The sequence below is a fragment of the Tinamus guttatus genome, unplaced genomic scaffold, assembly GCF_059628265.1.
Source record: "Tinamus guttatus ecotype Peru unplaced genomic scaffold, ASM5962826v1 Tinamus_guttatus_pri_ptg000530l, whole genome shotgun sequence".
Classification (NCBI taxonomy): Eukaryota; Metazoa; Chordata; class Aves; order Tinamiformes; family Tinamidae; genus Tinamus; species Tinamus guttatus.
The window spans coordinates 4,859,288-4,883,583 of record NW_028289064.1 but is presented as its reverse complement, the minus strand read 5'-3'; the positions used below and the strand labels follow the sequence as shown (position 1 = coordinate 4,883,583).

The 24,296-nt window shown below is 39.1% G+C and overlaps 1 protein-coding gene across 1 annotated transcript in view; it reads right to left on the bottom strand.

The window, feature by feature from the left end:
- PRTFDC1 (phosphoribosyl transferase domain containing 1) overlaps positions 1-15,052 on the bottom strand; it is a 42,631-nt gene extending 27,579 nt beyond the window's left edge. The window contains exons 1-3 of the mRNA XM_088534002.1: positions 15,011-15,052; positions 11,301-11,407; positions 8,148-8,331 (exon numbers count right to left, since the gene is read on the bottom strand). Coding sequence (XP_088390128.1) covers positions 8,148-8,331; positions 11,301-11,407; positions 15,011-15,052 — 333 coding nt within the window. The remainder of the gene's footprint in view (positions 1-8,147; positions 8,332-11,300; positions 11,408-15,010) is intronic.
- Positions 15,053-24,296: the final 9,244 nt, after the last annotated feature.

Sequence of the window (24,296 nt, the reverse complement as noted above, 5' to 3'; positions counted from 1 at the left end):
ACTTATATTATCAGTAACACTTCAAGCCTTGAAGCAGTGTCCAACAGGAAAATACCAAATGCTTTAATTAAATTAACTTAAATCAGAAATACTTTTTTTTCAAGGCTCAAGACAGCTTGAGTAAGTGATGAATTTAAGCTCTTATGAAACTGCAACCAAGTCAAGCAGAAGCTTTAGATCCATAGGAAAGAATCACAGAATCACAGAATGCTTGAGGCTGGAAGGGATCCCCAGAGATCATTTAGTCCACATCCCTGTGCTCCAGCAGGGACACCTAGAGCACTTGGCACAGGGTGGCATCCAGGAGGGTTTGGAAGATCTCCAGAGAAGGAGACTCCACAACCTCCCTGGGCAGCCTGTGCCAGGGCTCTGTCACCCTCACAGGAAAGAAGTTCTTCCTCACACAGAATATTTCAACTTGCACCCATTACCGCTTGTCCTGTCACTGGCCACTACAGAGAAGAGCTTCATAGAATCATAGAATCATAGAATCATAGAATGCTTAGGGTTGGAAGGGACCTCTAGAGATCATCTAGTCCAACCCCCCTGCATACGCAGGGACACCTAGAGCACGTGGCACAGGACTGCATCCAAGCGGGTTTTGAAGATCTCCAGAGAAGGAGACTCTACAACCTCTCTGGGCAGCCTGTTCCAGTGCTCTGTCACCCTCACTGTTAAGAAATTTTTCCTTAAGTTCCTATGGAATTTTTGATGTTTCAGTTTCCGGCCATTTCCTCTAGTCCTATCAGTGGCCACCACTGAAAAGAGACCATCCCCGTCCTCTGCACTCCCTCCCTTGAGGTATTTATATACACTGATTAGATCCCCTCTCAGCCTTCTCTTCTCCAGGCTGAACAGGCCCAGCTCCCTCAGCCTCTCCTCATAGGGCAGATGTTCCAGGCCCCTGATCATCCTTGTAGCCCTGCGCTGGACTCTCTCCAGCAGCTCCACATCCCTCTTGTACTGTGGAGCCCAGAATTGGACACAATACTCCAGATGCGGCCTCACCAGGGCTGAGTAGAGGGGCAGGATCACCTCCCTCGACCTGCTAGAGATGCTCTTCTTAATGCAGCCCAGGATTCCATTAGCCTTCTTGGCCACGAGGGCACACTGCTGCCTCATGGTCAACTTATCATCCACCATGACACCCAGGTCTTTCTCTGCAGAGCTGCTCTCCACAAGGTCGGTCCCCAGCCTGTACTGGTGTCTGGGGTTATTCCTCCCCAGGTGCAGGACCTTGCACTTGGCCTTGTTGAATTGCATGAGGTTTTTCACCACCCAGTTGTCCAGTCTGTCCAGGTCCCTCTGAATGGCAGCACAGCCCTCTGGGGTATCGGCTACTCCTCCCAGTTTCGTGTCATCAGCAAACTTGCTGAGGCAGCACTCTGTGCCTTCATCCAGGTCATTGATGAATAAATTGAACAGGACTGGACCAAGGACTGACCCCTGGGGGACCCCACTAGCCACAGGCCTCCAACTAGACTCTGCACCGCTGATCACCACTCTCTGGGCCCTGCCATCCAGCCAGTTCCTAATCCATCTCACTGTGCACTCATCTATCCCACACTTCCGGAGCTTGCCCAGGAGGATGTTGTGAGGGACGGTGTCAAAAGCCTTGGTGAAGTCGAGATAGACGACATCCACCGCTCTCCCCTCGTCTATCCAGCCGGTCATTTCATCATAGAAGGCTATCAGGTTAGTCAGGCAAGATTTCCCCTTGGTGAATCCATGCTGACTACTCTTGAGCACCTTCTTGTCCTCCATGTGCCTGGAGACAACGGCCAGTATGAGCCGTTCCATCACTTTTCCGGGGACGGAGGTGAGGCTGACTGGCCTGTAGGTGAGGCTGACTGGCCTGACTGGCCTGTGTGAGAGAGCAACTGGAATGCATGGAGCTCAACCTGGGAGTCGAGCTTGGCCCCATCCTCTCTGCAATCACCCCTCAGGTATTGTACATGTTGATCAGATCCCCTCTTCATGTTCTCTTCTCCAAGCTAAACAGGCCCATCTCGCTAAGTCTTTCTTCATACGATAGATGCTCCAGTCCCTTAATCATCTTCATGGCTCCAGATTCATATTCCAATTCAAATTCATTGGGATTCATTCTACCAAGTAGGCTACAATTTCTAATTCATTTTTGACTGCTCACTATCAAGGAACATGGCTGGTTATCAGCAAAACAATAATAATAATAATAAATCAACCACCTGCTCAAGAGAAAGCCCGTAACAACAGGAATTCTGACCAGGAACTCTGTTTTCTTGGCACACTGGCATTGAAACAAACAGTTGTAGCACCAGTGTTGAGCTGGGCTATAGATATGTATCATTAAACCCAAGCAGTACCCGTAGATGTTTCTTTTGAGTGCTTCAATGAATGAAAGCATGATAAAGTTATTTCCTTTTCTCAGCTCCAAACTACAACATATTGTTTTTAGATGCAAAGTTCATACTGATCTTAAAAAAACAAGTCTCATAGATTAAAAGTATACTGAATAGAAACACATTATTATGCAAAATATAGTTGTGTATTTTATGTTTATATACAGTTTATAATCACTCTGTTCCACTGTGATTATAGTCTGATACTTCACACTGTGGTGTTTTTTAAGATGTAAGTAATGGGATTCTTGAAGCAAAGCTACAAGGCAAAAAAATACGTAATTTTTACTACATTTACCAAATGGCTTACAACTTATTCATCGTAAAATCTCTGTTTCCTTACTCCTACGGTAGAGAGATTTAGCAAAACTATTTATTGAAATGGCTTCAAACAGACAAAAACACTCAGATTTCTACTGAACAATGCTTGTTTTATTGCTTGTTTTCAGAGATTTGCAGCCCTAACAGTCCTGTTTATGCCAAGATTAATAATCAACAGTTGTAAATATATTTCAAACAACTGGAGGTTGAAGAGGAAACAGATCATGTCAATGTATTTGTTTGTGAATAGACATCAATGTAACCATTGTGCATGGACTACAATTCAGAGGTCACATTTTTTAAATTACTTATGTTCTGAAAACCATAAATAATGTATTCATTTTAAAAGATTACATAATTTGGCTCAATATGCAATTCTCTACAAATCTTCTATGTGATTAGCAAGCAACATTCCTCTGAAGTTTATTCATATTTTTTTCAAGACAATTTTCAACAACATATTCCTGGCATCAGAAAATGAAAAATGCACTTCTAGAATCCACAGGTATTAGACTGAAAATACGCTAATATCCTGTAATAATCTGCACTCAAAATGGAATGTACCATTCTATTCCAATGAACAGAAGAGATACAATCTGAATACCACAGTTCTTCTGCTATCCTCTTTTCAGATGTGTAGAGTTACAGATAACACAGATATTGCTTGTTTTCTGGCATTTTAGTCCATACAAGAATAACCAAAGAAATCATAGAAGTCTTAAGAAAAAAGCAAAGCTTCTTAAGAGAAAAAAATTAAGAAAAAGCAAAACTCTCTCAATCTCACTGGTAGATTAATTCACCATGATTTTCACTGCAAAAAATGTGATCCTGAGATTCACTTGCCCTTCCCCCAAATTCACTTCTTTTTTTTAAATAATTTTGTGTGCATTGCAAGCAGTAGATAGCTATGGATAATGTTATGGGAATACTAGAATTTTCACAAGAACAAGTAACTATGCACAGAGAAAGCATTTTGGTCTGCCTAATAAAAATATGTCTTTCTTTTCTCTCTGTCATACCAACCTCCAGTTTCAGTCACAATTCTTTGCATAATTCAATTTTTAGCTTCCATCAAAGTCCACTAACGAATGTTAATTCTCACCCATTTACTTTCTCTTCTACTGATATGTTGCTGAGAACTCCTCAAGAAAGTCTACACACTCCATATAATTCTTCTGCTCCTCTGCTGAATTTTTCCAATTCCATTTTAAAAACTGAGCTTTGGTTTAAAGATCACATTTGCCTTGGAAAAGGACAAAGTAATGTTGCTGCAGCTTTTCGCAGGGGATTAGACTTGACAAGGCAGAATGTCCTCTCCTGTCTCAAGGTCTAACTCAACTTTTGTCTGTATTAGTTCATCTTAAATGATCTCTTCCTTGCTTAGCAAAGAGAAGCAACACTCTATTCCTCTGCATGAAAACAAGAATATGCTTTACAGAGGAAACCGATACACATCACATCACATTCACATTCACTTCCTGCTCTATCAGTTTACACAAAGTCTAAGATTTGGGTGATCTCGTACTATGGTCTTTTAATAAAAGAGATTTCCTTCAGCCCTTCTCTTTCTACAAACCATCTTCTTTCATTTTTTTGTTCACTCCCTATTTCCCTCATCTTCAAACATTCTTTTTCATTTTCAAGTTCTTCTGTGAACTTCCCGAGCTGTCATCTTCTATACAATTTCAGAGCTCTGATTCATTGTGGATGAGCTACCACTCAGGAAAAAAAATTACTATGATGAAAAATTAATATATTCAATTTTATTCTTCCAGCTTTAAAGGCAAAAATCTCTTAAATTAATTCCACTGCACCTGACCTGTGCTATATTCAAACCCAGTCTCTTACAACTTACTATATAAGAAGCTGTCAAATCCTCTCAGCTCTTACATTAGTGTTTCCAGGATATACACTTTTCCCCCTAAATCTCAGATGTAGCTTCTCGACGCTCTCACTGTACTTCACCTGAGGAGTCCTGTGGTGCTTCCTCGTCTATTCACAAAACTTGTTGCCCTGCTGCTCACCAGTCCATTCAAAAAAGAATCTTTTCTCCTTTCTGCCTCTTAAACTAAGCTGCTCCTCATTCAAATCACCATCTCTGGATATTGTTTTCTCCTTCACCTACTTCCCGACCTTTGCCCTTAAGTCTTCATGCTACTTTAATATCTGTTTGTTTCTTAAAAGTCCCCTTTTATAACTGTCACCTTGCACCTTGCTTCTAATTTGTCTGGTGTGGTAGAAGCTTGAAAAGTCATCACATAGTCTCTAATGGAATCCCCACTTAATTAATCTTGTTATTTTCATTTTTCTGATAGTCATTCAAATATATAAAATTTACTTGAGAGAAAGCATGCAACACAACCTCTAAGTCTACAAGAAACTGCATTCCTCAAAGAGCTTACCATATTTATATGGACAATATCACTCCACATATTTTCCAACCATGATTCTTTTACATTTCATAATTTTTAAATACCATTCTTACTGAGTAATCAGTTTTCAAAACATAACTTTGAAATGTAACCAAGTGTCCCTTTGTAAATAGTATATTTCTCGATTTGTAGATACAGACATAAATTTTCTTTATAACTAGGCACATCTATTTTTTATTTATTATCTAAACTGGAGTCTATAATTTTCTACCTACATGTATACATTTCTTAATTATTTCTCTTCTGTACTATATTATCATTCTAACAAAAAAAAAACCCACCTTAAATAAATGGAAAAGACAGTTCATGTAAAGAGTCTACACTTTAGACTCTTTACATGAAGTCTAGAAATGTATATATATGCCCAATTTTAAGCTGCTAAATATGAAAACAGATCTTAAGATTTTATTTTAACAAATGTCTAAATTCTGGAACATGGCAGATTTGAAAAACAAAGAGCCCTGTAAAGCTGGACCAATTTGCAATTTCCTTTTACTTGAAAAGCACGACAGATACCAAAATATGACTTTTTTTTTGCTGAAACATCCCAGTTAATATGTACCTTCACTGTTGCCAAGATCAGAGTTTACATCTTAATTAGAGGGATTTTTGCAACACAATGAAAGCAAGAAATCCCCCTTTCAGCTACAACCTCCAAAAACTGACTAACATTTTCGTACTGAAGTTGGAAGGAGACAGTTCAAAAATCTCACCAGTTTGAGCTGAAGTTAGTTGTTGGATTTAGACAGCCAAGGGAGAGAGGGAAAGAAGACATATCTGAAGGAAATATATTGACAGCAGCAGAACTTCCTTTAGGAGAGAAACAGAGAACAGTTAGTAAAGGAAGCAGGAGAAATAACTTGAGAACAACAGTGTCTGTAAAACAAGAAAGGGTAAAAAGAGAGAAAAATGGGTAGAAAATAACAGTGAGTCCTTAATAGAAGGTGGAACAGGAAGATCAAGGCGAGGGAGAGATGTAGAGAGGGTAGCACTCCAAGACTTCAAGTAGAGCCTTACATCTTAGAATGTAAATGTGATTAAAGGTTAAAAACACGGTGAGAGGAACCCTATTACAGAATAAATTCACATGAGGGGCTTGGGGGCCCCATATTGGCTGGGATACAGTGTCACTCAAACAAATAAAAGCTGGCTACTCACCTAAATGTTCTGATCACAGTTATGCTCAAATTTTAGAAAAATCGCTTTGCCTCCGATTGGACAGGACACTACAAAAGGATAACCCAAAACCCAAAGGATGCCAGGGAGTCATAGTCTATTTAGCGCTATTTTTACCTCTCACTCGTTTAATGAATCCAATATTAATGTTATTTTAAATTTATGCTGAAGACTCACCCAGCTTGTCAAGGCCTGGCAGAAATCAAAGACTGTTCAAGGTTTCATATTCAGTACTAACTCAAGCACAGGTCTAGTCTCTAAATACATGAAATCTGTACCAAAAAAAAAAAAAAAGAGGCTTTCTTACTTAAAAAACAGCTGCAAGGTAGTTTCTGCTAGTGCTTTAACCTCATAGTTCTGAGAGAAAATGAGTATATCCACAGTCATTAAACATGCCAGGATGTAGTAATTACTCCAGCATAACAGTTTTCCTTGCAGTTGCAGCTTCATGCAGTATACTTCTTCTTCAGATTTGCACACTGTTTCAGTATACATCACCTGCCACTCATTGATTATGAGCTAGTATTGCTGATAATATTTGTCTTGTCACCAAAGAAAGTAACTTTACAACATTGGGACATCTTCACATTGGGTTAAAGACAGCCCATTAGGAAAAGCATGTACATTACCTAGAATGCCAGGTGCAAAGTAAAAAACATTGTAAATAATCCTACCATAAGCAAAGTGTTGTTACAAAAGAGAAGGGCTAATATTACCACAGTAAAAAAATCAAGTACAATATCCACACATCTATGTGTGAGACAAATGCGTATTTTACTTTATTAATTAGTTATTTGGTAATACTGCAGAATAGCCAGAAACAGGGTGATCATCACACTGCACAAGTCCTTCACAGACCAGAGCAGTTCTCAGAAGAAGAACCCAGGACCAAATCCCCATCAAGTGTCTATAAAAGGCACTCATGCAGTTCTCTTCCTTAGTGGAAAAAAAGGCAGGCTGGATTTGTGAAAGCGGCCATGAGCTTTGGAGCGAAATGCCAACCCGCCAACCTCTTCCTGTGGAAAGGAGGCAGTTATCATAGGAGCCACCAAAGTCAGCAGGTTGCATACATGGTCAGAGAGAAGTCCTATCATCACTAAATACACTTGGTGTGCTCCCTTAGCCATTTCTAGGAGAATGGACTTCTGGAAATGCTCCCTTCCCATACGGTGTGGAATAAAAGTCAGAAAATGAATTTATAGCTTATGCGAACAAAACCTGTAACCAGTCTTTCTAAAAAGGGGCAATTCTTCTCGCTATCATTCTCTCCAAATTAATCATTGCATATTTTCCTTGGAAGATAATGAACAGACTTGACTTTTACCTCAGTACTAGATTTGGTTCAATGTCTTACTTCATTTTACTATAAAGCTCTATCATCATCTAGTGGCATATTCTGCTACTGTGTAAACTGCATCTTATGAAGAACGAAACATTTAATATAATCAGCTTTAAACATTCACAATAAGACATTGATTTATCATCTTGCAGTTATGCTAAATGTAATTATAAGGGGAGACGAATGAAGCAATATGAAATAAACTTGACAGGACTACTGAGGATTTTGAGAACAAACAACATGCAGACATTTTATATGATGGGAATTTGACTAATTTTCTGTCCAAAAGTGAAGATATTAAATGAAAAATACAGCTTGAGTATGCCTCATATCATCATTCATGTTATTCATAAAGTGACGTAAATACTTTGAAAAAATACTTTATTTAAAAATTTCCCATTGAATTTCTTATAATATAAAAGATTTTATTTTCCCACTACTGCAGTCTACTATTATGAGAATACAACCAGAATCAACATAAATAAGTTGTTGACTTACGTGGTAACTTTTCAGCCTAACAAAATCGACTTTCATGGAGATGAACCTCTCTGAATTTCTGCTGAGATTTTTAATGTGTTCCACAAGGTCAGCACAGAACTTGTAGCCACCTTTGAGTACACAGAGAACCACAATATCATTGTCTCCAATGTCTTGCATAATATCTTTGGCCAATCGCTCTGTCCTGAAGTAAAAATTAAGGATAAAATAACATTAGATGCTGACCGTCCAAGTCCATAACATGCTTCCCCTTTGGTTACCAAGAAATATCAGAAAGTGTATTTAGCTTGTATTAGTATTAGCTAGCTTAACTTACAGTCTGCTCAAGTTTCTTGGTTTGCTTTGAATGTATTTTGGATCTAGTACACAATGTGGGGTGATAAGGAATTAGGGTGCAAGATGCAAGGCATGCGAATCAAACTGATGAACCTTAAATGCATTAATTCCCCAGTCACAGGAAAGGGAGTAACACTTCTCAACATATATGGTATCCATAAGCATGTCAGAGATGTTGGAGGTGTTTAAAGAAATTGAGACTTACACTTCACTTTGCAGAAGACATGAGATCACAGTATTTGTGCACAATCACAATTTGCTATGTTAGCTACTTTTATAAATTAAGTGAAAGAGAAAGGAGCAACATTAGAAATATTTCGTATTGACAAGCTTTGGAAAATGGCATCCCTACAATTTTAATAAAAATATAAAAAAAATACTATAAAGAAATAGAGCATCAATCAACATTTTTTAAAAAATTAACATTATCATCATTCCACACCAGAGAAAAACAGTGCAATGAGCTTAAGTGACTTGCTCAAGGTAACACCCATGGCAATACTCAAGGCTTTGCTCAGATTAATCTGGAATGTAGGTTTCTATACCGGTCTCTCAGTGTAGGGTTCCTGCATCTGTCTCTGACAGTTGTGCATCACAAGAAGAATGTGACTGAACGAAATCAAAAGATTCACACATCTCCCATAAAAGAGAGATGGCATTTTTAGAAAAATGAACTTTTAAAATACCACATTCTTAAACACTACTAGTGGTTTTCAGAGGTTTGTTTGTTTGTTGAGTCAGTCTTCCCTTCCTGGCATACACCAAATACGATTTTTGATACATTGGATGTAAAGCAAATGTCATCTGCTGTTTTGGGGAAAAGCAGCTTAGGTGACAATTTTTGGTGAACATTCTTTCTGGAATGTTATTTGATGTCTCTTTGAATTACTTTAGTGCTTCAATGAAGAATGTTTTGATAGCATACTGTTTATTAAATGATCCTACGATTTATGCTATTTCTTTCATGATTTTTTTTGTCCTTAAGTTGTTTTTTCTTTCCTATTCTAATAAAGGAATCCATTTGCCTCTATATATGTACATAGAATTCAAGGAAATCTACCTGGTCTGAATGTACCAGAGAAGAATATGCTCTTAAGGGGAAATAATACAAAAGTTATTAGCAAAAGCTGCCCTTCTTTTAACTTCCAGTTTCATAGTTTTGTAACACTCAAGTAAATTTTACAGAAGAATTTTTGGATCAAAAGCATTTTTCTTTTTTTTTTTTAGGTTTGAAAAATAGCAGCTATAACTAGATCATCTTATTTGACCTCAAACATATAAATCCTTTTACTGTTGTAAGGACGAAGATTAGTAAACTAATATTTTAACATCTCAAGTTTGAGAATAATAGGATTTTTTTTTTCTTTAAGAAATGAGGAAATATTCTTCTGGAAATTTTCATCTATTTATATCTTTTCTCAGATTATTTTAGGACCTAAAATTTTGAAGCATTCCACAGACCACTTCTGCATTTTAAGACAGTGAACTCCAGAGTAGATAAAAAATTAATAGTTTCAATTTCTAAACAAAAATATTTTCATTTTTAACCTGTATTTAATTGTTTAACTCCTACAGACAAGAGAATTTTCTGGTGTTGAGCCTTCTTCTTACATTTTTTTTTTCATAATCACAGTATATTCAACTCTGTTTCCTTTTTAATCAGAACTGAACCAGTCTTTTCTGCTGGGGCAGGAGAAGACACTGGCATTGAATGCTCACTTCAAAAAATATTTACTGAATCCTATGAGAAATTAAGTTGTAACATATTTATTCAAAAAGCAGAATTAGGAGTCAGTTGACCCTAACCAGAAGAGATGAAAAATTCAAGACAATGTTAACTGAAAAGGCAATGAAAGAAAGCTTGTGTTTCAAAACAAATAGAGGAATCACTACTCTTTCTTATGATGGATGTTAATGATCTTCTTTCAAGGAGTTCCAACAATTTCAGTACTTGCAACCGGCTGTTCAAATGTGGTAGGTAGAAAACCGCAGGCTGAAAATGTCTCATGAAATTCAGATGTTTGCAATAAATATGCTGTTAAAAAATACCATTTCCGTTTTGTAACCTTTTCAAAAGACATTTAACAGCGTGTCAAAATAAAAACTAGGGATGAACACTGAGATAGACTACTATGAATATCAAAGCAGCATCAGATGCACACTGAGAACAAACAGGAACTACTATAAGGTGGGGAAAGGGAGCTTTCCTACAACCGACCACCCGCCAGACTTCGCTTCTGGATCCAAACAGTCCATTCCACACTTCTCTCTTGTGCTCATCAGTTTAAAAGGTAGAAGTCAGGGGTGCAGTATGAAATCACTAGGTTATCCCATATTAATGATTTGTATTAGGGAGTTGTCAAAGTTGTACATAAATGAATGTATTTTTTCTTGTTTTTATATTAAAAGCACAAGCTAGTTAGGATGCAAGTGAGCAACTCAGATATTAAGAACAGAATACTTTGTATTTGTCCTTCCAACTTCAGATGCGCCCTTTGATACACCTACATTCCAGTGCCAATTTCACTGCATGATGATGATCTTTTCCTCTGAGAGCCCATTCTCATTAGGTGCCCAGATCACAAATTAGGTGAATGGAATTAGGCAAAGAGCTGCAAAGGCAACTATAATCCTAGCACTTCCTGAACTTCAAATACTTTTTACTTTGCCAAGTAAATAAATAGAAGTATAATATTTTTATAATATTTTTATGTATACTAATATATACATATATATTTTGGATGACAAGCTCTATCAAAAAAAAAAATCATAATTCTGATCAAAGTGTTTACTTAGTAACACAGAAGCCACACATACCTGTCAACAATAATGCCATGAGGAATGAGGACATATTCCAGATCTCCATAGTAGTGCTGAGGGTAAGTGAACAAATCCAGACTATATCCTGGCCAGTTGTCTGAAATCTGAATCGAATCAAATAGTACTGTTAGGGCAACTTCTTGGTGTAGGACATACTGACATTAAAACTGACATTAAAGAAAGCAAACAAACAAAAAAACAAACAAACAACAACAACAAAACAGTGTTCTGGTAGAGTATATTGGCTGAATTAGTTGTATGGCATACAGCTGTACACAGTGGTGCCCAAATGGCAAACTAGAACAGCAATAGATACAGTCATAATTTACCATAACAGTTTTCCTACTAGTTATTTTGCTTCTCAGTATATCTCAGAAATAAAATATTGCCCCCCCCAAAAAAAAAATCAGAAAAACATTGTAGTCTCTTTTCCCATGGAATGTGGAAAATTTCACTTGATATACAAACGCTTAGACATAAAGGGGCAATATTTAATACTAAACTAATGGAAGGTTTAAGTTTCCTCTTACTTTCAAACTAGAAATGCAATGTCAGATTACCAGTAAGAAAAGATTCTCTAATGGGAGAGTCACCCAATGAGACAGAAGTGTTTCGAAGATATTTTAATTTCATATAAATAAATGTTCTACACACAAAAGAGCACAAAGGGAGAATAAACAATACGGTTCACAGATTTCATCTGTACAAGTCAGTGGAAGACTACAGAACTTGTGAATGATGAGGTTCTTAATTTAGAAGTCATCAAGGTAAGGCTTTAAAAAGCATTCTCATCTCACCTTACTATAAGGTGATCTGTAGGGCATTGACAGAAAAAATACATATATAATTTACAGATTTAAGACATTAGCTTTATAACTATCAGTACACACAACTATAATCTTACAGAATGCCATAGGAGATTAGAGAGATTATGCTGGTTAAAAAAAAAAAAAAAAAAAAAAAAAAACAGCCAATGGGCAAAGGCTTCAGAGAAAGTTATGAAGATGGTAAGTATATTTCGAAGAAAAATAGAGCTGAAACGGCCTCCAAACCCACAACATCCACATACGTGTCCATATGAAGAACAACACCTCCAAGTTCACAAGACTCCCTGGAATCATTCTAGAGCTTTGTTTAAGATTAGTTCAGAATAAGAAGTAGGACTTAATAGGTTTTCTGTACAGTCATGCTCTCGAAGCAAAATGCTGTCTTTCTTCTTTGCACAGCTCAGGCTCACAGATATTAAACAGAAGATCAAACAATGAGACACTTGCTTTTGTGAAGTGCATTTTAATGCCATTTCTGCTCAACAGGGTCCTTAAGGAATTGTCACTGAAACTAACCTATGCTTACTATTTCATCTACTAGGACAGTAAACATGTCTCAAAAATAACTAGGCTTAAGCCAGAGAGTAGAAGTTGAGCTGTTCCTCAACATCTGCAGTCTTCTTGAAGCTAACTAGAGTTCCACCTAACATTGCACTAAAGCCAAGTCTAAGGGGTCAATATGGGAGGAGGCAGCACATTCATTGACATCTATAGATGCTTAGACTGCCAAGCTTTCCTAGCCCTGCCCAAGAGCATCTGTATCAAAAAAAGTTATTTGTTGAACTACTATGGAACATTTGCATGTTTCAGAGACCATTGCAGTCAATGAAAGTGTTTCCATTGATTCCTTGGAACCAGACACACACACACACAGCGTTACTTGGTTACATTCCTCATTTCCATAGAAACAGGAGCTCATACTTATCCACACTGGCAAGGTTCTAATCGGAAGCGAATCTTGCTCCAAAAACACTGCTGGGGGAGGCCTACAAGCCTCTCTACCCTGTTTTCCCACCTTCTGTTTCAGCCTAGGCATGGCTGACACTTTTTAAACATTTTGTAGCAATGAACTCTCTGGCACGACTTTTTTCGAAAGTATTTTAACATCTAAAGGAAATAATTTAAGACAGCCTTTTAGGTGCATAATTACTATTGACACATAGTAGTAACCCCTGGCAGTTTCGCTTATTTAGACACTATTCTTATTATAGCTGATGCTTTTGAGCATGGTGTCGAAGACCAAACTAAAGGAATTGAAGCTGCTTGAGAAATCATACAAACCAACAGTTTTTACTTAAGTTGTTCTTTATGAAACAAGATTTGGATGAAATTTTAATTCTTATATTAATCTTTCTGGTTCTCTTGAATAAAAGAACATAAATTGCATCACCTCAAAAGTATAAAGTGCTCATTAGCATATGGTATATATTATTAAATTCACTAATGCATTCCAATTTATTATTTTTCTAATATAAATATAAATCTATTTGCACTTTGTGTTTCATTTAAACACACACCTACCAATCATGAGCCCTTGGAACCCTAATTTACCCTCAAACTATCCACCATACTACGCTATAGCACAATTTTCAGAAAATTGTGAAGAATATGCCATTGGTGAACTAAAAAGATCTGTGTGATTGTTCTCAGCTTACATAGCTAAGTATCCCCCAAAAAGTCATCACCCCGATTTAAACTCAACTTCTGTTTACTTCTAGCTATAAGCACAGAATATATTAAGAAAATATTTGTGATTGTTTCAACAAAAAGAGAAAAAATGTGTTTAACTGGATAAATACATACACTAAATATACTGGAATACAAATGTGTTTAAAAAAGTCATACAGTAAAAGACAAGCAGTTTTAAGTTCAGATTTGGCATGTTTAAGTAGCCAGAAGAAATTGAGTCTTAAAAGATTATGTGAATGCATACTTATAAAGGTATAAATACATGGCAATATCTTAAAGTGTCCCATTGAGGGATAGGGGAGGAGGTAGAAAAATCCTCCTGGGATACCCTTGGACCTAACTGATAATTTGGTTTGAAAAGAGGGATGCATGCGGGGTTTAAGCACAGTATTTCCATGCAGGTAACAGAGTTCTGGATTCTGCTTTGCAATAAAACAAGAAAACTCCAGCTTTGGTAAACTTGCACTGAATCTCCCTGCATGAGCCTCACTTTTGTATCCTGAGGTTGCACAGACACATGTGCATGTGCCAAATGAAGGCAAATTTGGTAGAGTAGAAATGTCCCCCCCCCACTGTGGGTCTCCCCACAGTGTCCTTTGGGGTCAAGCGAGGCACCCGCTTTAGAAATGTCATTTCTCACATCAATGTCACCTGGTGCCTCAAGTATAAGGGTGGCCCCAGTGCTGCTGGTTTGAGGGAGAGGGTGATGCAGGGGACTTCGGTAAGGAGTTAGGATTTAACCATGACCTGAGCGAAGCCCCCATGCAATTTGGGCTGCCGTCCTGAAACTCAGTTAAGATGCCCACACCACAGTGAAATAAAAACGCTCCTGGAGTGGCCACAACCCATGAGATGGATGCTTGCTTTACAGGAGTGCCTGCTCTGCCCCTCGGAACGAGATTACGCGTTTACTTTTAGCCCAATTCATTTACTTTTAGTCCGATTCGACCAGCCCCGCCGAGCCCCCCAGGCCACCCACGGGGGAGCCCGGCCGCGCGTTGCCTCCCGGAGCCCCGAGGCGCTTCAGGGCGGGGGTCGCCGGGCCCCGCGTGGCCCCCGCGGCCGGGAGCGCCGCGGCCGCCGCCGAGCCCGCGGGGACGGCGCGAGGGGCAGAGGGCGGCAGGGGAGGCCCCGGCGGGCCGGGGCGCGAGGGGCGGCGCGGAGGGGCAGCGGGGGAGCGCGTCCATTTACCACAACGCCGCGGCCTGCGCCGCTGCCGCCCGGCCCGGCCATGTTCCTGCGCGCCCGCCCGAGGGGCTGCGCCGGGGCGGGGCCCGGCCGGGCCCGGCTCTGCGCGCGCTGGAGCCGCCAGGCCCCGCCGCGCCTTCCCGGGGCGCCGGCAGGTGTCTCCGACGGGGCCGGCGCGGGTCGGAACCCACCAAATAAAACACGCGAGGGGCCGCGAGCGGCTGCGGGAGTCCAGCGGGGCGCGGCGTTTCCACGCGGTGTGACACGCGGTGGAATCCAAGGGCCTGGGCTGGCAGGAGCATCAGGTGGGAAGAGGAGGACACAGCCAGGAGAGGGACCCGGGAGTTAGGCTGATACAGCGAGACCGTGGTTTAGATTGGGCTTGTCATGGGTTTTGCTTATATCCTAGGGAATAAAAGGAGACCAGAAGGCAAACTGTTGAGTGCGTCACACAGAAACGCAGAGTGGTTGAGGTTGGAAGGGACCTCTAGAGATCATGCAGTCCAACCCCGCCCTGCTCCAGCAGGGACACCCAGAGCACGTGGCACAGGGCGGCATCCAGGCGGGTTTGAAGATCTCCAGAGAAGGAGACTCCACAACCTCTCTGGGCACCCTGTTCCAGAGCTCTGTAACCCTCACAGCAAAGAAGTTCTTCCTCACATGGAGATGGAACTGCCTGTGTACTTGCCTTCCACATTGGACGCCTGCTCACGGTGCCCCATCTGCCCCCCGTGCTGGTGCTGGAGGTGGAGCAGGCCGTGTCTTCCCCCTCCCTCCTCCATGTTTCCCCTTCACCCTGTCATAAGAGGGAGCAAGTTCAGGAGGAGATTTCTTACCCTGCAATGATTTTGATTCTGCAGAAGTTATTGGTATTACTATCTTGCTTTTACAACCTCACAGCTGAGAGCTTGCTTATCTATTCTGACCGTTGTCTAGCTTTGCATTTCCATTGAAGATGTTCAGAATTGATGGATTTCATCTTTCTTTTTGTACCTTGTCTTTTGGTGAAAAATGCTAAACGCCTCAGCCACTGCGCATAAAATTGTAACTGTTCCCCCCCCTTGTCTCCATTGTAATTTACATTATTTTTTCCTTAAGTGTACAACTAGTAGAATTCTGCCATATCTGTATTAGGAATTATTAATAGGTGAAATAAACAAACAAAACTAAGTAAATCACCATTTAAATCTGGCCTAGTGCTATGGCGATTGAATTTTTTATTGTAGTAAATGCTTTTTCCTGTACAAAACAAAACCTGTTTGCCTTTCAATGGGTTAAGGATCTACTCTTAAAAGAGCCATTACCATAATTGACAATGTAACTGAAAGAGGAGAGGACCACATTTACAAAGTGACAGAGGCTGATTCCAGAGTATTTCTGTCATGGAAGCGATCCCTGTATATAAAAGCTGAGGTGCCATGGAAAGAGATTGTATCTGTTCACAGAGCTTTAGAAAGAGCTTGGTGAAAGGCAGCAAATTTGATAAAAAGCACACACACATCGGTACAAACCTTCATCAAATAAATAAAAATATTAGTCATATATATATAGATCTTCATAATAGGCAGAATCCCCAAATCATTCTGCAATTCTGGTGAATGACAGTCTTTTTCATAACTATTCAGAAAGTGTAAAATTCAGTCTAAACTTTGGAGTCAAATAGTACTGATTTGCACGAACCAGCACTTTTGAAGACCTGAGGACTTTTCTTGCCTGAAGGTGTGCAGAAAGCCCATCCAAAGCCCATTCACCCATCAGCAAATGCAGCCCGATTCAGTTACCTCCATGTTACAGATAAAGTCCTCTTACATAAACATCATGGAACTGCTCTCTACAGTTTTAAAGCCACTTCGATTACAGTTACGATTTCAGATAAGCTTTCCCAACACTGTGTGCCTCCTGGTTGCTTTTACTATTTGACTTTGTTGGATTGTTTTTACAGAATTTGTGTCTTCCTAAACATGTCCTTTATAGGACCACAGGAATACAAAAGTACACCCCAACTATGTCACCACAGACAGAAGTTCGAAGATTTGGAAAAGAAGATCATGAACAAGAGACTAAAAAATAAATTCCTCTGGCATTGCGCTGATAAACTTAAACAGGAAATGTTTGTTCTTCCTGTCCAGGGTGGATAACTGCATTCTCTCAGGTCTGCCTTTTGGTATTCTCCGCTTCCAACAGTTTTGCAGGGCTCACTTCAGAAGCATAAAGAAGTGTCATGGCTTGCTAATAATAATAATAAATCCAAATATGGAAATGAGAAATTAAATAAATTTACCCAGGGTAGAGTCTGAAGAGTAGTGCTGCTACCAACAACCACCAGTTCAATCCATCAAACTGTTCTTCTGCATGTAAGGTTACTCATTGACATAACATAAAATGTAGTATATGTTTTTAGCTTTGGTACAAATGAGAAAACAAATTGTGCCTCTGGAAAGCCAGAATTAATTAGATTGTTAGTGCATGATGGAAATGAAACTGCAAAGGATTTTCCTGTGGAGGTATATGTATGTGTGAAAGCTTACACTGCCTTATACATTACGACCTGGCGTACAATGAATGAGTTTACAGTAGATTTTAAAAACTTTTAAAAACTTTTTTAAAAACTTAAAAGCTTTTTTTGGCTGTAATTTTCAAGAGTTTGAAAACTTTAAAAAAATATAGCCAAAATATGATTAGTCTTAACTATGAAATAGGCTGTACAAATTCTGAAGAACCTTCCTGTTGTCTTTGTTTACTTGTTTGTTTATAAACTAAAAATAGTAGGAAAAGAATAAACACTTTAAGATATGCAAGCATAGGAAACAATCAAAGGGGGAGAGAACAAAGAAGACAGGGTAGAAGAACAGTGAACTCTTACTAACAAGTAGGTCTGGACATGTAGCCAGAAAACATAAAGGAACAGATGGAAAAAGCGACACAGACAGAAGCGAAGCAGAATTATGACTTAAATGCAAATCCCTTATGAAAGGAGTTATATCTTGAGCCTTACACAGTGACACATCTTTCCCCTCTTACGCTGTTTCTGACAATCATAAAGCAGTATTCACCCTTTCACAGCTACAAAAGAAATAGCAAAAAATAGAAGGTTGAGGGCAAATGTATATCAAGAAATGAGGACAAAAGCAGAAGTGTCATGGAGTTACCAGTTAGATTTCGCAATGCCATTATAAATTCTTCTCCTAAGAAGTTACAACAAAGATTTGACAACTCAGTTTAGTATGTAACAGATAGTGGATGTCTTACCTTTACTGATTTCAAGTCAACACTAAGAACAAACAAGATCATGAAAATCCAGAGTATCTCAACAGGTATGGATTACCTGGGTAGGAGCCTGCCAATTAAGGGATGAAGAGCTCTTATTCTGCTTCTGCTTGTTGCTGCAGCTGTTACATAAAAAGCAGAGCTGTAAACAATTTTATCATGTATAAACCTGCATTTTTTGGCTGCTACAAGGCAGGTGAATCCTCCTATTGTTGCAGGAAAAGATACTAACCTTTTTAGGCAAGAGGATCAGTGAAGAGAATATTAAAAAGAAAAGTGTACCACATAGAGTACTTCAAGGAATGCTGGAAGCAATTTCAAATTACAGCTTTACTGCAGGCCAGTTATTTTACATTACCTGAGGCAGTTGCCAACTCCAGAGGGTGGCTGCTGAAGAGCAGGACTGCAGCAAAAAGATAGGCCAGAATGTTGCAAATACCTGGCACAACATATCCAACAACCTGTTCCCCTCCATACACAAACTGAGGAGACCTTGGGAGAGGCAGCCAAGTATTTATAGTAGGTAGATGCTATCATTTCCCCTTTGCAACTACTGTAATGCAGCAGTGCATGAGCACTAACCTCTTTCCACCTTCAATTTTGCAAAATCAGAGAATATCTTTGGACATAGGAAAGTTTGGCTTTCAAGCAATTGCAACACCTGAGACCCACAAGTGAAATTCAGAACACTCAGCTACCACTGTCAGCCTTTGCAAAGGCTGCAAGACTGACATAGGATTTGGAAATGAAATGGTTCACATGAAGAAAAGCAGTTGACGTTTGAGATGTCACTCTGTTTTTATATGATGTTTACATCAGGATTAGACGCTCCTTGAAGGAATTCTGGATTTTGACTTATTGTTCCATGATAAGCATCTTTAATATAAAATTGTGCTTTTGTTTATTATTCCTCTCATTGTATGAGACTAGAACAACTAGTAGCTTCACTTTGCAATTTCCTGGCTCCTGAAGATACAGCCTCTGCTTTTCAGGTTTATGCTATTAATATAATGTCTTTTTTTTTTTTTTTTTTTTTTTTACAGTTGAAATAAGTGCAAGTAAAAGTTTCCTTTTGTCCTTTAATACTAGAATAATGTTTATTTTCTTCATAGTAGCATGGAAGTATCACCCCAACCAACCAATTAAAAGTATACACATTTGAATATGTCATTATCAAGAAAAGCTGTTTATGTTATATGCTGTGACAAATTCGTCACTCATGGCCATGAAAAAAATAGTCAGAAAATTGTAAATTTAATTTAAATGGAAATTTAAAGTGTAAATTTGTTTTGTTTTTAAGGATGTTATTCATTTGGCTTCCCTCCAACTTTTTTAAGTTACAGCAAATTTGAGCAAAATCTGCAAAACAGAGGAATTCTGCATGTTTCCAACAAGTAAGTGGATAACAGTTTATGGATTGATTTTTTTTTCTCTGCCAAAACAGCTCAGTCCTCTTTGATGTAATTTTGTATAATTCACAGCGTGCCCTGAATAAACAGACCAGTACAAGAGAGCATTGAAAAGCAGCAGAATCTGGTCCAGCAAGTTCTCCCGTAGGGCTGCAATGTGACATGTGCGTGGCCGGCCAAGTGCTGAGCTCCCACTGCACAAAACGGCCCGCTCCCCAAGAGTGCTGGAATGCTGCATTGAGACCGTTTTCCAATTTAATCATCCTGTGTGCGAGACAGACCATTCCCTCTAAGCAAACACCAAGACGTGGTTGCTGCTTCTTTGTTCAGCATGTGGCCCTAGGCACTGTGAACCACTGATTTTTTTTCCTGCAGGTTCCTGAACTTTAATATGGTCCTCAAAGTAATAATGGAGAAGTCTAGCTTATACTTTACAACTGCTCTGTGAATGAGAGGGCAACCTGAATTTTTTATCTCTGTTAATCTCTAATGAGATTAACATAACAACACTGATTTCAGGAGTTTTGAGGGACCATTTTAGAAAATATTAAATTTAGAAATTCAAACTATTATCTAGTACTTTCTGTGTTCAAAGAATAGCTTCTACTAAATTCAGGCACACACATCCTGTATTTATCACATATATGTTCAAAATGCGGAAGTTAGGAAGCTGAGAAATACAGTATTTATGACTAACAGCAAAAAGGTAGGTATAAGGCACTTATCACTGCATTTCAAAGGAATTTTGTGACAAAGACATGAGTAAGTCTTATTGGCCTAGGGAATTAGTTAAATGCCTTAAATTTCATTTCACTTCTTGAATTCTTTAGCTACTTCCCAACTACTAAAGCAAATGAGATCCAAGTTCCTGAGAAACAGATGCCTTTACTACACAACTTCAGTTCACCACCTGTATGGCATGGTATGGATTTATACCAAGATTATCATATTTATTGTTATTATGAGCACCTAGGAGCTCTACTTATGAACAAAAATGTTATCATGTGCCAAACACTGTGCAAAGAGAGAAGAAGATGCTTCAGATATGCTTAGATTGGGAGTTAAGACAAGAAATGACCAAGGGCTACAGAATGTGAGGGAAACTCAAGGGGACAGCATAGGCCTGCTGCTGGGCTCTCGGCGAATCTCCTTAGAGCATCGTTGCAAAGGAACAGTGAAGGAAGCATCTGAAACACTAAGTCACCCCAGGGTTCACAAGTCCATGTGAACTGTTCCACACTGTGCAGTCAGTGTCAGGGAAAACATGGAATGAGGAGTTAACAACGCTGGCTCCTCAGAGAGGTTGGGTGGAAAGAACTTCATCCTTGCAGCTACATCAAGAACAGTTACCACAAACGCAGTCTACTCGCTGGCTATGCCTGCTATCAGCAAGCGTATGTTACAGGCAGTTTCATAATATGAAAAAGAGTAAGTTTTTTTTTTTTTTTTTTTTACATATGTATATGTAACTTGGTGAGATAGCAGTCATGATGGTTTCTCTGAACACCCTTCAAACACAGTTAAGAGAAGACAATACAAACAAGAAACACAACTCACCCTTTAATCCCACTGTGCCACTGCTTAGCCTGGAGGACTGAGCTACTGAATTATTCTGACTTTTGCTTACATAACATTACAGAACACAAAAAAAAAAAAAAAAAAAAAAAGAGAGAGAGAGAAAAAAAAAAAGCTGGGAGAGGGCAGAATTAAAAAAGTGCAGTCTAGCAATTCAAGAGCCAGGTACACTTGACATCGCTACCTCGGACCTCCTCCGCTCGCAGCCGATCCTCCTCCGGCTGGCCAGGCTAGAGACTCCTCTAGTCACGGGGCGGAAGGATCCCAATGAGCTGCAGGCCTCAGCAGCCGGCTCCCCGGCCGTGGGAAATGGCAGGCGTCCCTAATTGTATGTTTTGCCACCCGTCTCTCCTATAATTATATTATTAATATTATAAGCATCATAAAGCGGATGATTAAAGCACCGACTTCAGTTTGGTTTTTGCCTAGGACTCCCATTAATCTGCATATATGTGCAGTTTTCTTATCTGAAAGATGTCTGTCTTCATTAGCACCAAAATTGTTAGATCTGTTGTTTTCCCTGAAACATATGCCAGGGAAAGGGCTAGATTTTAACTTTGTGGCAGAGTGATCACAACAGCAGTTGGTAATGCCAATTTTTTACAAAAATATACAGAGGGCTATAACACATCCTCCTGTAAGAAAACCCCCGTGCAGAGACTGATGAAAATGAAGTTTGTAAGAACTTTCCCCCATACTATTTCGCACAGCAATTTTCTACCTTCCTATTCTGTTGGGGAGGAGAGGTGGTGAGCAGCCCTCCTCAGGCTTAGTCCCCAGGAGTGCAGGCAGATCCCAGGAATCCACAGGGATTTGAGAGGAGCCACATGGAGGCCATGTGCCTGTACGAGACCCGCGCTGCTCCCGGCCGCCCTATCCCAACGATACAGTCAGGAACTCCCTGCATTTGCGATGATGCCATAGCTGGTTCCTTGCTTCCTGAATGTAAATAGCTCCATTCTGAAGGACAGCGAGGCAGATGTTTATCATAATTTCATGTTGCTATTTTTAAAAAATAGGTACACAGTTTTATCATGCACAACTTACAACAGGAAATGGTTTCAGGTTGTGGCAACATAGCTCTTGGTGAACAATAAGATGTTTATACCCAGTTTAGTGTATGCTTTAGGATTGCTCTGGAACTTCATATTGACCATTTAACAGTGTCGGTTTGAGAAAATGATTATAAAGCACTGGAAGAATTTAGAGGATTTTGTTATTTCATTGATTATTAGAAGCTAACCAGTGAATTTAGAGGATGTTGGAGCAGGTAATACTGTTTTTAGTCTGTGGCCAGAGCTTCCATAATGAAGACTGGTTTTGCAGAATATGGACCAAACTTCACTGGGGAAAGTCACAAGTCCTCACTCTACCTCACTTAGTTCTGTTGTGCAGTTAGCACAATACACAATTCTGTTAAAATGTAACTTTCGTATTTGCAAGAATGTATTGACTTTGTGGACCAAATCCTATTCCAACTAGGGCTGGAATTATTGCCTGTGTGTGAAGATGAAGCATCTGAAAATTATAATGTGAAGAGGCCAAGTGTAGAAAAATAATGTTCACCTATCTCTTCTAAATGCAGTTGTCTGCAAGAAAGCATCTGATCAATGGTGTTTTTTACTCTCACATCAGTATCTTTTTTTACTCATCTATCAACTGATTACAGTCAGTAGGAAGGTTCCTACTGGTATCAATAGGTTTGAACTGCATCAATCCAGAAGACACCTCAGCTAGCTTTCTGAATACGTTTCCGAACTTTAGTAAAACCTCTAGCAGCTTGCTATCAGTTAAAATGCTGTAGTAGAGATGGGGAGGCTGGAAATTTCCAATACTAAACCAATCTATTAATAAAATCAAAGTTACAAGAGGCTTCTTAATGTTAAATTGAGGAGTTCAGAAATTTCTGAGAACTTATATTAAACAACCAAACCAACAAACAAGAAGACAGTTTATTTTCCTTTTAACTGCTATAATTTCATTTTATTTGAAAACATTAGAGCAAAAGTTCTGTTCTCAGGTCTGCACCCTGGGTCTCAGCCTGACCCGATTCCAGGAGAGCTCTAGGCACAGAAACAGATTAGCACCGTGAGGACCTGCAGATCTGAAAACTGGCCTATAAAAACAGTTTGAGACTTGCTTCTGTTATGATTAGTACCCTTTATGAATGGACAATTTTATCACAACAAATGAGTTTATTCCTCCTCTTGCTTTAGTTATACTGACAGTGTGTGTTAGTTGATTCAGCATTTCCACACCTTCAATCAAAGGCACTTCATGAACATTATATTTATTTTGTCAATCTTTACAGAAAGAGTTAAAGGATAAGAATGTTCTTCCCGTGTCTGTATTTTCAATGGTTTTCATTACATATTTTCCATAACCAGAAGTGTTGATAATTCTCTCATAAAATATGCATCAAAATAAATAGAAAGTGGCACTATTCACACATACCAAAAGCAGAACATGCCGTGTGGCAGCAAAGCTGTCTGCAAAGTGCTCTGCAAGGCTGTGCAAAAGCTGCAATAGTGCTGTTGAAAGGCACCAGGGAAAACCTCCTCCACTGAACAAGTGCATCGCCTATAGACACTCTCTCCTGTTGGACTGCACTGCATTTGTATCCTTCCCTGTTTCATTCTGACAATTACACTACACAGAGTAGCTATTCTTGGAGAATTGCAAATGTTTCACATTTTCATACTTAAGTTTTCTTCAATATACAGTCAGTTCACTTAGTTTTGTCTGTTACATGGAAAAAGTGTCCCAAACATAAGAAATTATACTTTTTTACGCTTAGCTTATGATGTTCATAGAAACTTAGTAAAAACTACAAAGAATAATATGAAAATCTTGTTTCTACTCTGAAAGTTAAGATTTTTATTTGAAAAAAAGCTTTGTAAATTATACAGATAAGAATTAGCTATGTGTAACAACTTTTGTAAGAAACTATATACTTGTATTAGCTGAATATTTTCTCCTTCTGAATAACTCATGTCTTCTAAACATTTTTGTTGTTGTTGTTTCCTTTTTTTTTTTTT